At 40.8% G+C, this 15595-nt stretch overlaps 2 protein-coding genes across 3 annotated transcripts in view; one reads left to right on the top strand and one right to left on the bottom strand.

Annotated features, from left to right (window-relative positions):
• LOC125761959 (uncharacterized) overlaps positions 1-13003 on the top strand; it is a 28196-nt gene extending 15193 nt beyond the window's left edge. Inside the window, exons 10-13 of the mRNA XM_049423584.1 lie at positions 684-949; positions 5295-5384; positions 6227-6362; positions 12166-13003. Of these exons, the coding sequence (XP_049279541.1) occupies positions 684-949; positions 5295-5384; positions 6227-6362; positions 12166-12735 (1062 nt within the window). The 3' untranslated portion in view covers positions 12736-13003. The remainder of the gene's footprint in view (positions 1-683; positions 950-5294; positions 5385-6226; positions 6363-12165) is intronic.
• The window catches only part of LOC125761954 (uncharacterized), a 177867-nt gene that overhangs the window by 80496 nt on the left and 81776 nt on the right, over positions 1-15595 (bottom strand). For both annotated transcript variants that reach the window (XM_049423574.1, XM_049423575.1), the window contains one exon: positions 13304-13422. In XM_049423574.1, coding sequence (XP_049279531.1) covers positions 13304-13422 — 119 coding nt within the window. The remainder of the gene's footprint in view (positions 1-13303; positions 13423-15595) is intronic.

Below are 15595 nucleotides of genomic sequence, written 5' to 3'. Positions count from 1 at the left end.
GGATGGCTCGTTAAACACTCATCCGCTTTTGTCAATATGTTGAAGGGGGATGTTGAAAGAGGTTAGAGACATGTTCTCAACATTGGAAATGTTTTTCGCTAAGACCCACGTATTTAGGTTACGATGTGGTACAACGTTCGGAGTTTCGATGTATTGTTTACACGCTGGAATAAGTTTAGGCTCAAAATAATACTTTGTTTATAGCAAGAATGCATGTAGTTTTTAGTAGGTAAAAACTTGCATATTATTGCGTGTAAGTGTTCATTTACTATCGATTTATAAAGTTACTTCCATCGAAATGAAACTTAAAAGTTGTGAAAAGAATTTTAAATCACACAAAGCAAACGGTTTGCATAACTCTAGGCGCATTGTGTTGATAACATGTATTAATAGTTGGCTAAAAAAAATCAAAAATTTATGATAAACTTTCAAGTACAACAAATCTTTGTAAACTTACATGACAAAGTAATTGTTGTGTGTAGAAATTTGAAGGTAAATAATAACTATTTCTTTCAAAAGGAATGTTTCCTCCCATGTCAATCTTTGCCTGGTTGAACCTAGATAAAATCCCGGTTGTTGTCCAGCGTTATTCCATAGCCAATAATATCACCTTTTGTTATCGACTCAGTAACTAACACCCAAGGAAAAAAAAATTCTCCTCTTCCCATTCCCGTATCGCACAGGGAATGTTTTGGGCACTGGCCTGCATTTGGCTTATATACAAGGAGGATGACATCAAGATGCCACACCTTAAGGGCGAACCGTACAGTGGTAACTCTAGCTACGAATTCATCTACACCAATTACATCCCCACGGAGTTCCTAATTAACGGCATCGTTTCCGGTCTGCTGACGGTGATCAACGTTATTTGCATCTTCATTACCGCCATCATCGTGCTGAAGATAAAGGAAGTAGCCGCTCCGTATACCTCCAGTCCGGATTTGCGCCGGTAAGTACAATGGGAGCGAATGGTGGAAAACCGCGTCTTAAGGTTTTTGGATTTCATTTTACTCCTTCCTTCTGGATGCCATTGTCACTGTTGTGAACGGGTTTTACCGCTGAACAGGAGATTATTTACGATTTTTTTCTAAATCCCTGATGTTTAACCTGTTGGTAATTCTTTTACCGTTTACCAAACAAAAAATGACAATTTTATCATTTACATAATTAGCTTGAGAGAATTAATGTTAATAAGATTAATTTGTTTTTTTTAACCATTTTAGAAGATTTTCCTGATATGATTGCTTACTTTTTGCTTCATATTGTCGATAAGCATTTTAACACTAGAACTACCGGGCCAATCATTTTGACTGGAACGCTTCATTTTCATCGTATTATTTTTTGGGGTTAAACAATCCTAAGATAGTTAAAACGTGAGTTTTACATTTATATGCTATAGTGCGATCTCCAATAAACAATAAAATATACTCCAACTATTCGACATTGTTTAAAAATTAACCACGAATGAAAAACGCTTAAAACGCTTGGTAGTTCTAGTGTTAAAACAGCGAAGGAGTATAACAATTAGGATTTGTTTTTGTTTTACTACGCACATTTAACAGAATGCTATAACATGTATAAAACATGTTTGCAACATCAAAAAAGGATAATGAAAAAAAAAAAACATTTGTTCTGAATGTTTCGTCGAAACATTTACTGGCACGCGTGCCGCTTTGGGACGGCATTCCGCAACAAAAGAAAAAAAAAACAAAAAATTTCCAAATCGAACGAATCGTCTATGCGAGTGTGAATGGCAAACAGTGCAGCAGGTGCATTTATCCGCATAGTCCATTGTTAAATGGCATAGAATGGAGGTGTTGTGTGTGCTACGTGTGATAGTTACACCGATGCTTGGGGATTGCACATTTTGCAACAAAAAACATAAAACAGCGAAAAAACAAAACCCCACTAACACTTGCCACAATCAACCAAACGGCACGAGATGAAAAACTAATGGGTGTAAAATAATTGGCTCACCTTTCCGATGTGCCATCGGCGGCTTTAGTCATTTGGTGCACGTTGCACAATATTCCCAGCGAATGGAGCCTTTCAAAACTTGGATCGGGTTTTGCAAGTGAAAGGGACTAGATATTTTGTTGCTGATCGTTTTTTTGTCTTTCTCTGCTGTTGTGTGTTTCTATTTGTGTCTGTCTGTTAAGTCTCTGCTTTTTGTTTTTGTGCACAATTATTGCTTTCTGTTCCGAAAATTGAATATTCCTAAATTGCTCGCACGAGAGTGTCGTTTTTTACTTTTATTTTCTACACTTAGAACGGTTTATTTGTTTCGATTCGTTGGTAAATCATGATTCAGGCTGATAGTTTTGTGAAATGTTCCAAATAGCCTTCGTTCGTAGTATCATAGGCAGTCGTCGACATTGGAAGTTAAATAATTAAAACCAATAGAAACATGAATACAACAGAAAACCTGTAACAAATTTCCTAACAGTCATAATCAACACACTGCGTTTAGATTGCCACGAGAGTTAGAGTTTGTTTTATAATAAAAAAAAGGGTTATACAAAGCTAAACCTTTCCGTAACCCAGCACTACAAAAAAAAAACTAATTTTCGTTTGTTTTCACAACGATAATCGCATGTAAATACTTTTACAGTAAAAAAAAACCCGCCCCGTGACACACTACAGTAAAACCGAGCAAGGTGCTACGGAGCTTATAAGGGTGGAGATTACGGAGCAAAATCAACACAGAAACAGTTTTTTGTTTTAAACCGTTTTTTGTGTGTGTTTTTGATCCAACGTAGGATTCCCACTGTTGCGGGGGGATTTCTCATGAGCCGGGAAATCATAACAGACCGGGCATTTATGAATGTGTTCATAATATTCTCTCCTTCTGTTTAAGGTTGAATAACAGCAGCCATCGTTTAGTGGAAAGCAATGAACTCAGAAACGTCGACTGTCTGTGCTGTTATTTTAAGCGCCATGTTTTGTGGTGGAACGTTTGTGATGGACATTAATGTACACTTTTTGCTTGTATTTGTACTGCTACGCCGAAGGTGGGATAGAGTTGAGGTTAAGTTTACAAAAAATAGAAACATCGTCTGCGTGTGAAATAAACTGGTTTTACATTGTTTGTTTGGTTAGCATTTGAACAAGACAATGCTTTGTTTAGTAAATTCAGCTATTTCTAGGATAAAATAATAATTGGATTAAAAATGATGATAATGAAATGGCATCTGGCACTGGCAAACATCTGTTTTAATGAAAATTATCCTCATTAATTAAAAAAATTACATTCATTTGATAGATGGAGGCTTATTGATCTTAGACAAAAAAAATTAATTTTTAGAGACAATTCTATCTCTTCTAATCTATTACAATCTATTACAATCTTTTCAACTTTGATTTTAAAACCAAACAAAAAGCTCAGAAAAACATATTTTCATTAGAGCAAATAAGAAACGGGGTAAATAATCCTGAAATCACCACTTAAACGCCCCGGCCATTATTCACCCGTCAGTGTGCACTTGTAGAAATGAAGTAGTACGTTAGTGTAAGCGAGGTTAGGATTCGCATAAAAACACACAAACCCATGGTAAAGAAAGTGCTAAACGTTAGAAATCGATGTAAGCTGTTCGGAAATGATTGTGTACTCTTTACGAGTCACAAACAGAAAGGACCGAACCACAGCGAGTGACTGAGAAAAGAATATTTCCCATATTTTTTTTCCCACGCCCACCTTTTCGGTGTCACTTGAGCAAGGGAAAATCTTTACAATCAACTAGATTAGAACTTATCGTGAAGCTTTGCCCCAGTGCGAGTAAGATCGGAACTCGCTCTTGTAGTTACTGGAACGGTTTTGACAGTGGCTTACGGTGGAGCGACATGGAAATGAGCTAAACATCAGTGTGTGGGTGTATGGTTTGACATGTTTATGGAACCCTTGGCCGTGAGTCGAACCACCCAAAAGGCTAGTGAAGCATCCGGAGGATCATATACCATTGCGCTGTTCCGATGGGATGCTCCGAAGTTGGTAATGGGCTCCAAATGAAACGATGCTCAAAATTAGACATGCTAAAGCGAGACCTTGCAGAACTTGCGGACAGGCTGCCGTACTGGGATGGGCTTCCTTAAGCTTACCATCTTGATGTCAGTAGGTCGTTACTTGCAGGTACCTTGCTGCTACGGCTGCCCTGTACCATCTTATCATGTCCTCTATTGTTAGGGTGCAAAGTTTTTCCAACCGAAAGAGAAGAAGCCCCGCACACGATGGCTTACCATGGCTAGCGAACGGATAACACATCAGTAAACGAAGCCCGTCCCGTTGGTATACTCATTGTGAGCCAATGGTTAGTAGCTTTCCCGCACACAAACAAACACACACACACCGTACTGCGGGGAAAAGGAAATTGGAAAAATCAACACCGCGGCACCCAGCTTCCGGAGGGCAACACAACGCGTGCTTTCGCTAAACTTTAATATTTATGATTGTTTTCCACATCCGCGCCCCAGCCCTGTCGTAATCCCAATAAGATGTAATACACTATGCCATGTGCGGTGTTGGTGGAGAACATATTTTTTGGTGAAGAAGTGCGTTTGAATAAATTTCCCACACTCTCACACCGACACTAGGGTTGGCTGGAACGGTGTAAAAATTTGCCCACTCCTTGCATCTTTACTACCAGCTTTCCCGTGGGAACTGGTGCGTAAATTTACATAAATAAATGTCAATGGCGAACGTGGGCGGTTTCCGTGTGTCCGCTTCTTTCCGTGTTTTCTCAACGAGCAAATGAAAGACGAAACAGGTTGTCAGGGTTTTTGGGAAACAGCTTGCCGAATGTCGTCCAGGAGACCGATGATCTTCAAACAACCGGAAAAGGTTAATATAGCCAAAGGAAAGAATGCTTTTGTTCGTGGGAAATATTCCCTAATTGGTATTTACGGTGAACAAAGCAAAAACTAAAATGACTTAATAACTTAAGGCACAAATACGAATTAACAACGAGATGTACGATATAAAAGAAACTCTACAGAATAAAGGTTTTTTTTTTTTCATTAAAACGATCATTTGTCAGCTATTGGCTTTGGGTCATATTTTACCCGGCAAGTTGATAAAAGGTGATGGTGCAAAAAGAGAGCAAAATTAAATTTTCCACTTCGGTAACGAAATCAATTCATAAGTCTTGACGAATGGAATTGACTTTTCACTACAGGAAAAAAAAAACAAAATACTTTACAGGCGGAAAATCAATAAAGTTGTTCAATTTTACCATTGCGATTCGTGATGATGGACATTGATGTAGCTATACTATATGTATTTTAAATTATTTTAATTACAGATTTTGGGAAACAGATATTCGATCCGCACGCACTGCAAACCGTACTACAATTCGACGCAATCGCGGCGGTGAAGCGGACATTATGTCAACGTAAGTATTTTACAGCCGATATGTACATACTGTTTGCTCCATTATTGTGCTGGTTCAATTTGTGAACCCGGTGTCACAACGCTTCCAGGAAGTGAAAATTCGTTGCCAGTTTTAATAATATTATTTCCACCGAATGTAACCTACGAAACTGGCCATTTACAGCCGGGCGGGGGGGAAAAAAGCAAACAAAACTCCCGTGATAAGTTCTGTAACAAGTTCCCGCTAAATGGTCGTTATCAGTGTAACCGGTTACGAGTTGTGCGTTGGCTCGTTGCAAATGGCGTTAAATGAGAAATCACTTGCAAAACACTTGCTTACTTACTTTGCCAACGATCAATTTGATGAAAGGGCCCGGGTTTTGCTACCAAAAAAACCGCTGCTCCGGTTAGACACGCGGCAAAGTCCTCGAAAAGTGATAAAAAAGTTACAACAGCGCCCGAGGAGTCATATTTGAAAAGTTAATAAATATTTGCAATCGTTTGCTACAATTTCTCGAGTGTTTTCCCTATTTCGGTCCGGGTGCTTGGAGCGCAGGTTCACAGCGTTTGTAACAGCGGTCAGTGCAGCTGTTTACAGCCCACCATCGAAGACAGTGAACAGCGAGTACATCCCGTTGAAAGTTATTTGTCGGTTCGATTTTCACCGACAACTTCAACAAACCGGAGCGCACCATCGCTGAACATTCAGGACAAATATTTCCCCGGGTGTGCAAAGGTTTTCCGGGCGCTTTCCTTTTCCAATTTGATTTATTTCGGTTTTTTTGTGTGCGCTACTTCTTTAAACTACCCTACTGGCCTTTTTCTTTTGTTTTTTTTTCAATTCCCGCTCCTTCCCATCTTCAGCTATGCCGAGCTGGAAAATGACCCGAAGGCACGGAATCTGGAGAATGCACTTGAACAGGCCCTGAAGGAAGCCGTCGACGATGACACCTACCGAAAGGTCAAGCGAATGAGCTATTCCAGCAATGCAGCCGGTGAGGTAAGTCTACTGTCGCCTGTCAATGTGCCCATTTTTCGAAGGGCACGTTTTTTGCCACCGTCCCGTTGTGCGGGAATGAAATTAAGCTGGCAGCTTGTGCCATTCCGCATCTCCCTCTACCGAATCCGTTTTGAGTGATCAGGTGGCGATTCTTCGGAGATAAATTCCAAAGTTTCCCTAGCACGGCGTTTGTATGGTTTCACCCTTCCCTGGCACGAAGCTGGTCATCGAACGGTGAAGAATGTGTTGGGACCGTGACCTGGAACCGATACCGGATCGAACAGATCCTGGGGTTTTGCTGAAGCACGGCTGTATGCTCGAACGTACTGCAGCAGAGCGATTTATCGTTGTCCCAAAACTCGGTTCGGGCGGTGTTGGTGATTCTTCTGCCCGGAGGAAGAATAATGCCCGGGTATCGATGAACTCACGGGAAAGGGATCAAGTTTTGCAGGGTTTGACATATAGCGGTGAAGTATCGGTGATTAAAGAAAGCCTGCCCGAACCAGATGGAGTAGAGTGTTTTGCAGGTGTTTTTGTCCCATAAAGCAGCTGTCGTACGGAAGGATATTATTTTTATCACTTTTAAGTGGCGATGTTAAATCCTAAAAACGCCTAAATTTATGTAACCTATAAGTGGTGCTTAAGGCAGTGTTTTAAAGTGCGAAATTTATTATATTGTTTAGGCTAATGTCATTGTTTTCATACTTCAATTTCGAATTGAACCGGAAAACGCAGATGGAAAAATAATTTAATATACTTTAAAGTTTGTCATGAGAACGAACGCCTGAAGATATGCAATTTTTTTTTAATCTACAGTCCCTCACAACGGGTTAGAAAATTTTAATATGATAGTTTATTTATTAGGAGTTACGAATACATTTTTTAAAAAAATTAAGTACAAATTCCTTACATAAATTATACTAAATTACTAAACATTGTAAATGCATACTTTCAGGCGTTGTAAACCCATGATCCAGCGGATGTTGTACTTAGGTCAAAAATTTTAATGTTAAATGTTTAAAATGTTAATTCCAAATATCTTCCACTAAAACATGCTCAATTGCTACCAATAATGGTTAAGATCGCACGTTCCAGTAGCGTTGCAAAGTTAATAATACTTCTCCCAATTCTACGCTCCCAGTGAGCAAATGAAAACATGCTTCACATATCTCACACAAACAATCCAGTCTGCCGGAAGTGGCAAGGCAAATTCTATTATTCTGCAATCAAGTCAGAGTACAGATCGCAGACATCGTACCGCAACAAACAATCCTTCCACCCTGCTGCTTACGAAAAGCGCCCAAAGGTGGTTTAGATCGGTGCCGCACTCCTAATGATAAGCCCTCAGGAGAAAGTAAACTAAACAGAGGGGAAAAAAGAAGAAGTAAACCATGTTGCCTCCTTCCCGGCTGGCACACACTGTGTGTACAAAACGGTCGCGCACTTGTTATGCAGATTTGGCCGTACAGTGTTGTGCCTCTCAAAATGGAGGCAACCCGATTGGCAACCCTGCACGAAACCGGACGCACAGCTGCTGTACAAATGATCGGCCATCAGACCACTCGTCGTCGGTTCGTTTCACCCAACCCCGTTTTGCGCCAGGTACCGCGTACCGTCTCACACTGTCTGTGATTTATGTCCGCACTAGGGCCGCGGAAAATTGGTCCGAAGCGGAACGACGCTGGTGGTTCATGTTCAGCTTCGTTTGTCATTTTTCATGCTTTTCACTCTCAACTGATAAATGTTGATTTTGGCTTTTCCATCGCCTTTTGTTAGGCGTCGGTAGCTTTGTGTTGGTGAGGATCGGCACCCGTCCCGTGTGTTTGTCCGTTGTGTTTTGGCTTAGCTTTGCCTGTGTACGTGTGTGAGTACATTGTTACTTATGGGTGGTAGCATAAGTCATGGGCCACAACAAAAATGTACACGCCATGGTGCTGAACGTACAGCAACAGCCGGACCGTATGTGCTGCCGAGCGTTGCATGTTTACGGATCTATCTCTTCGGCTAGAAGACAACATCATCTCGCTTGCATCAAGTGGTGCTACCGTTGAGTTTTATTTTTATCTCGAGTGCATGAGGGCCAGATGAACAAATGAAAGGGAACCGAGGTTGAAAATTAAGACGGTACGAGCGCATGCCGCGCACGAAACGGTGGTTACACAAAAGCTTATGCTACACGGTTGTTCGCCAAAGGATCTGTATCGTGGTTGGGGTTAGATTTTTCGTTTTTTTGTTGTTCCTTCCTTTAGAAAAGGTTGGACGGTGTTTCAACATGAAACATAAATAGCGCTACTGTGGGAAACACTAACCATAGAACGATGCAAGCGCACCCAAGGAAAGGAATATTAAATTCTTTCGAAAAATATGCTGTCATATATACTAATGATATGTATCACTATTCATTATTTTTTTCTTCATACAACACGGCATAGAAAAATAAAAGTAAAGTTCACGAATTGTAGTTTATGCATCATTATACCCGTTAAAATTATCTTTTTTTGTAAAAGACAAAACAAAAATACTTCTACATCGTCTTGTTTCGTTATGTTTGATTTTTTTGCATCTTCTGACTTTAGAACAAGCACAATTTGTTCGCCTCGTTAGCGTTACTACGTCTATGTCCTATGTGTTGTATTTATTTTCCAAGGTATTCTGTATGGCGTTTCGTTTTTTTTTACCACACATATTCTTCCTAGTTAACATTTCATATTTCTGCCAGTGGCTGTCAAGTCGTTATTACGTTTTCCCATTACTTGGCCGTCGAGCAAGATCTGGTAAGCTCGCTTTTGGGTGGGGTTTAGCTGCATGAATTACATACATTTGTGTTGGAGAATAATAATGAGGAAAGTATTTGCTCCATGTGTATTTGTGTGTGTTTTTTTTGCTGTTGTGTGTCCTGTAAAAGCAAAACATTTTCCTGTTTGGAAGTTCCGCAGGATGCGGATGGCGCCAAGAACAATTTGGAAGTTTTGTCTTTTTTTTTTAATGCGACAATTGTTGGCATATTTTTGGACGACACATTCGAAACGCTAAATGTCTCACACATATAATAATCTGACACTTTTTGGGGAAGATTTTTTAACAGGCAAACATTACTGTGAGCTTACGGAAGATGAAACAATATCTGACAGCTGCCACTGCTAATGTTAGGCGACGGCGAAAGAATAATATTCCGTATTACTCGACGAGTAAGCTTTATCGGATGCAAGTCTTCTGATTCGTATCTATTTTGAAGGTTTTATGAGTATTTCTGGTGAAGCATTTGCTTTAACACAAGTGAACAACTGTCACTGTTGAGGATCATTTCTCTTTCTGCGATCCTTTTGTCTTATATCAATCTTGACGGACTATGAGCTTACTGCCAAACCATCTGCGGGCCGAATATTATCCACCAGCAACAAATGCTTCACACAACGAGAAAATTAAAATCAATACATATAAAGCGCGAGCTAACATAATCCGTTTGTGACGAACAGTAACAAAGCTTTGAGGCTTTGAAACGCACGTTTAACGATGTATAAAAAAAACAATCCAAAGCTGCGTTGAACCGTGAGATGAATTTAAATGGCACACATTTCATTTCATCCGCAGGATCACTTCCGAATTGTGTTTTTTTTGGTTTCGAAATTTTTTACAAAATTTCACTTGGCGCCACACGCCAGAAACGCACACACACATTCGCATATGACTATGTGACAGACGCAGATTTAGTCGCATACGTACGGCGGCCCGAGTTTTCGGGATACATTACAACAAGACAAAAAAAAACCAGGAGGCCAGTAAAGCCATATTTAAAAATCCTTACACACTTCGAGCGCTTGATGTGTCCTGTAAACGATTTTTGCTATCGCGAAAATCAACAAAAAGGCTACATAATGGCAAAGGCCTTACCATTTTTTTTTTGCTGGCAGAGATTGTTCCCTTTTTTGGCAGCGACACGTTGGATGTATTGCGTGAGCTAAATGCGAACGATATATGTGACAGCGTGGAAGCATGAGTTTGAAAAGTTGGACAGTTGTCTTGTCACGCGTACACGTGTGAAGGACGAACGTATCAAGGACATCCATTCCGCGAACCCACGGAATGGTGACGAATGATGCATTTTAATATGGTATCATGGAAGCGAATTCCACGTACGGCAGGTTTGTTTGGTATTCGTTTACATAGTCACGCGCTACGGCAGTCTACATGGGGCACGTGCTATTCGAAAAGTGATAATTTGTTAAACAACCATTCGTACCATTCTGACTCACTGGCTTTGGCTTGCTGTGGTGTGATTTTATGCTGTACAGCATGCATAATTGTTTGAGGGATATTGTTTAACATCGCATAATGTATAATATTTGACTAAGATTAGTGTGATTGCCAGTAAGTCATCTAACATTGATGTAACTTATCGTAACCGACTGTCGGTGACTTTGTACTATTTGATATTAAACGCCTAAAGTTATGCAATCTGCATTAATAATGTGTAGTCGGGTGATTATTTAAAAAGGCATTTTTAGTACTAAATGCTTCCCTTTCTCCTTTTTTAAATGTGCCATAAATGTGACAAAACTAATGACCGAATACACTAGGTATAAGGTGCATTTTCACTGTTTGGACCAGGAAAAGCCTTCTAATCGAAGTCCTTGATTCAGTCTACTATAGACCTACTGAGGCCGTATTGCCCGTTCCGTTCTTTGAGAATAAAATAAAAAATGTGTTAAATTAAGTTTAATTATGTGAGTAGTTGGACATGAATTTAATTTAACTTTCCTCTTGTTTTGCAGAATATCCGTTGATTTTCTCTTGAGTGTACTGGACTTAAAATAAGAAGAAAAAAACGCATTGGGCCCTGTAACTAATAAGATTTTGAATCGAGCTGCATTTTGAAACAGTTAAAATTAATTTAATTTCTTCCATTCCCACCCACTTTGAATGATGCAATCAGCAATCACCCCGATTTAGGAGGAAGTGTACCAGTTACGAAGAAAATTTGTTCATGCTTACGCGAGGGACCTTTTTTCTCAACCCTCAAATGCTGGTGAAATTAGCTAAACCTTGGTCCGGCTATCGTCAATGTATGATGGCAATATGGTAACGCTTCACTTCAGCCACTTCCACTCCCGGTTCGTATTTTATAAACAAGCATAATTAAGCCGAGCTTGAGTGAAAATTTAATTAGCTTTCAATCCAGCGGCGAACACCGCTCTCACTTCCATCGAACACCATTTGCTCGTCTCGGGGAGTTTGTGACGGTTCCGGTACCGCGGGTGGACTGATGTGGAAAATTTGTTATCATATGCTTTTTCCTGTGTTTTTTTGTTGGTAGTGTTCGACCTATCATTAAACCTGTACCAGGTGTGTGCTTTGTTGATTAGAGAGCAGGATAATCGTGGCAGCTTGTTTTGGATGTGATGATACGCTGATCGTGACATGAATAGGAGTAAATTGCAGGTGGCCATTGATGACCATTGGGTTGCTTCAGTGCCTTGTAGAAGATGAACGAGGGTTTCGATGATGCTTAATTCTAGTCTCATCACAGCATCAATAGTATTGAATGGAACAATATCGAAAACTAGAAATGATAGTAATTAAAAAGGGACAACGGGTGTCTTAAACAGTCGTTTTATCACTTCCATCAAATATTCCAATTGATTCACTGACCTTCACAATAGCCCCGATGGAATTACGTTGTATATTTTTCTACATTTTGTGTTTTTAACGCCATTTAATTAAGCAAAGCTTGTGTGTAGAAGCTTTGCTAAACAACTTTCCATACTTTTATCCTGACACTTTTAATTGGAAATATTATTCACAGATTGCCGAGCGCCTGTTTGGGCACGGTTCCGGTTCCGGGACGTCGGGAGTGTCCAACAATGGAGGCCAAATTGGAAATCCTATGGCAACTGCGGTAGGTACGAACGCGAAGACGACAGCCGATTTGAAGCTGTTGGAGAAACTCGTCAGCTCACTGTTGGAAACGCACAACGGTTCCGCAAGTGAGGGCCGCACCGAAGGACTCCACCGAAGCGGATCCGTACTCGGGCGCTTCCGTCCTATGTCACGGTCGTTCCGCTCGACAGGTTCGCTGCGAAGACGCAACGAAGCCACGGGTGGTTCTTCCGGTGGCACGGGAAGCGCTGGGACGGGTGGTGGCGTACCCGGCGGTGAAGGAGCGATGCCAACTATTCAGGAATCTGGCACCGACCGTAATAGCGAAAGCCGGGGTCGACGAAATTCCTGGAACGATCGTGCCGGAGGTAATGTGCGGCGGGTGCTAAACTCCATCGCTAACGCACCGCACCGGTTCAGCCAGTCGCTGAGTGGCGGTGGACCACTTCAGGATAACGACGAGGAGCGCAGTAATTTGACGCAGAACATTCTTTGACGGGGTTGCGACAAAGTTAATAAGGATAATGGGCATCACCCGGAAAAAAGAATCTGGCCATGGTGCGTGGGTCTCGTACAAAAGGCCTATCCGATGTTAGCTTGACAGATTGTAGAGTATAAATTGAGATAAATTTCACCACTTTAATATGCTGTAGCATTAAGAGATAATAGACGATGTTCGTAGTATATCGAATGAATAAAATATATGAAAATGTTTTCACTGAAAGTCAGTAGGTTCACACAATAAATCCTAGTGCAATACACAAGTTGTATTTCTGATTTCACCCCTTCTAGACATGACAGGAATTAAAAATATCACATCCACATATGTGCTACGATTTGAAAGAGAGGCAACTTTAGCAGGGTATAGAAATTGTACAGTAACATTCGCAGCTCCCTATGATACGCAAGTGAATGAATGGATGATAGAGGATGGCGTTTGAAAATGGTTGTTCATTTTAATGAGATCCCCATCCCACTATACGGTCATGCAGCATGTGGCACGACCGCTAGCAAAAGTTGCTGTACCAATCATGACTCCAAGCGCCTGCAGTTATGCAACCTACCTGCTTTTCCAGCACCGTCACCGTGTTTTCATTGAGCTGATGTTCACCGTTGTCGTTTAGCTCGAAGTGCGATGCGTTTGCTAACCGTACCGTCATTTCGTACTTCGCTCTTCCACGACCTGCAAAAAAGAAATGCGAAAAAAGTATCAGCAATACTGTGTTTAAAGTCATGTTTGTCTATTAGTCGTTCCGGGATTGTGTAACAGAGATATTTCTAATAGAAACAATTTCAAGTATTTCCAATTCAATTTTCTAAAACTGACTAACAACAATATTTTTCTAAAGGAGTTGTAGTTGAAGTGAAGTTGTAGGTGTAATGCAATGAAAAAATAAGAATCTCAACCCACTTCACTGTTCTATCGTTTTTGAATTCCTTTCTTATTAAATGTTTGGGGAAAAGATTCCCCAAGCCAGGATATTAGTGGCTTATCTGTCCATTTATCCCATTCTGGCTTTTTAGTTGTGCTTACACTATAGTCTGATTAGTTTTTCAGCTCTTTCTGGCTCTCTCTGGCCATTTTGCATTCTCATTCCTGTTTCATCATCCCGTATTCCGTAGTCATTAAGTAAACCCATTTTATGCCTTATCTATTCTGTACTTTCATCAAAACCATAATATTTTCCACTGGCAAATGAGAGGAGAAAAAGCAGACAAAATGGAAGCAGGAAAGTGATATAATTTTCCACCCTCGCCGGGGGAGTTTTCCCACCGCCTTCTTGCCACCCTACGTGAAGGGTAGTTGAGTCCAATTCCCGGCAAAACGGTGGTTATGCTGACGTTGTCTTTCTTCCTTCCTTATCAGTTGCGTCAGTCAGTGGTGCCGAGCAAAAACGGCCCCAGAAGCGGCCATAATGAAGTTTAGCGTACGGGAGAGTCTCGCCCGAAACGATTAGGCAGCTGATAATCGGCCTATTAAACTAATGCATAATTTACGCTTATGTCAACCCGGCCCCCCAAAAAACCGATAATGAAGTGTTGCGGAACTGTGCCAGTTTTTGCGCTACAAATCTAATCCATTGGTTCCAACTAGCTCCCACCATTTATCCGTCCATTCTTTACATTATGTATGCAAAAGCAGATATCCAACAACTTGGATCATGGGGGGAGGAAAGAAAAACGAAGCAAACTAACACAGCATCAGCTAGTGATCGGTATGGCATTTAATTTTTCCTATCAGTTTGGTAAATTATTCAGCACCACCAAGTTTGGAGAAAGCAAACGAGAGTTGAAAGGTGTGAGAAAAGTTGCACAAAAGCCCGGACTACCATTAATCATGAACAATCTGTTTGCTTTTTGCTGCGTAACACCAGTTGAAGTCAACCGTACAAACAGCACCGAACCGATTCGTGTGTCAACGATTATGCAAATGTTTGTCATGGGGTTTTAATAAGGCAAAGTTTCACAATATTCCTGCAGCGTGGGGTTTATTTAAATGACCTAAAGTTTCACGTATTTTCAATCCACCAGGATTAAGTGTTTGTCCATTTTTTTTTTGGGGAGAAAGAAAACAATGCTTGGAAAACATCACTTACTAGCCGTGGTACGAGATGCATATCTTAATCAGTTAAGTAATCTTGATGCGTGTTTTTTTTTTGTTGTTGTCCCGCTTAAAATATACACGTACAGGAGTTTTTTTTTAAATGCGTAAGCAAATAAGCATACGCCAGTGAGTACAACCATCACACAGAGGACATACGCTTTGTTTACCGAAAGTATTAAGCTGCTCGTTCGTACTGTAGCTTAAATTGTTTACACGTTTTGCCATGCAGTTTGCATACATTTAGGGGCCCAATTTACCGTAGTGCATCGTAAACGATCCTTGTATGCTCACACACATACACCCGAACGCTTGCCGGACGTTCAAGTTGAGAGTATTAAAGTCAAGCTAATCGTACACTTGTCATTCGCAACGTCCGCCTGATCGTCTGAATAGGTTCCAAATCATTCGTTGCAACGTGACATGTGCTTTAAGTTATGAGAACTTTACTGTACCAGTTTTGGTTGAGGAATTTTCCCTTTGCTCCCTGTGGAGCAAACTTTTCCCTAGCGTCGCCCCCCTTTCCTGGCGAAAAACAAAAACACATTACACACAACTCTCGGCATTCAAGCTGTTTTCTTCCACACAGCCTCTGGATTTTGGTCAGAAATATACTGCTTTCCTTCCCCCACTTTAGCCTGTGCCGGACGTAAAACATCTGAACTTTATCGCTTCCTCCCCAAAAACTACCCGCTGGGTTTGGGGTTATGTCTTGGGCCGCACCTGTCACGTGCAGCAGAGAAGTTGCTTTCTC

Source organism: Anopheles funestus, chromosome 2RL (genome assembly GCF_943734845.2).
Source record: "Anopheles funestus chromosome 2RL, idAnoFuneDA-416_04, whole genome shotgun sequence".
Classification (NCBI taxonomy): Eukaryota; Metazoa; Arthropoda; class Insecta; order Diptera; family Culicidae; genus Anopheles; species Anopheles funestus.
The sequence above is the reverse complement of the archived record's forward strand: the minus strand, read 5'-3'. Positions and strand labels throughout refer to the sequence as shown.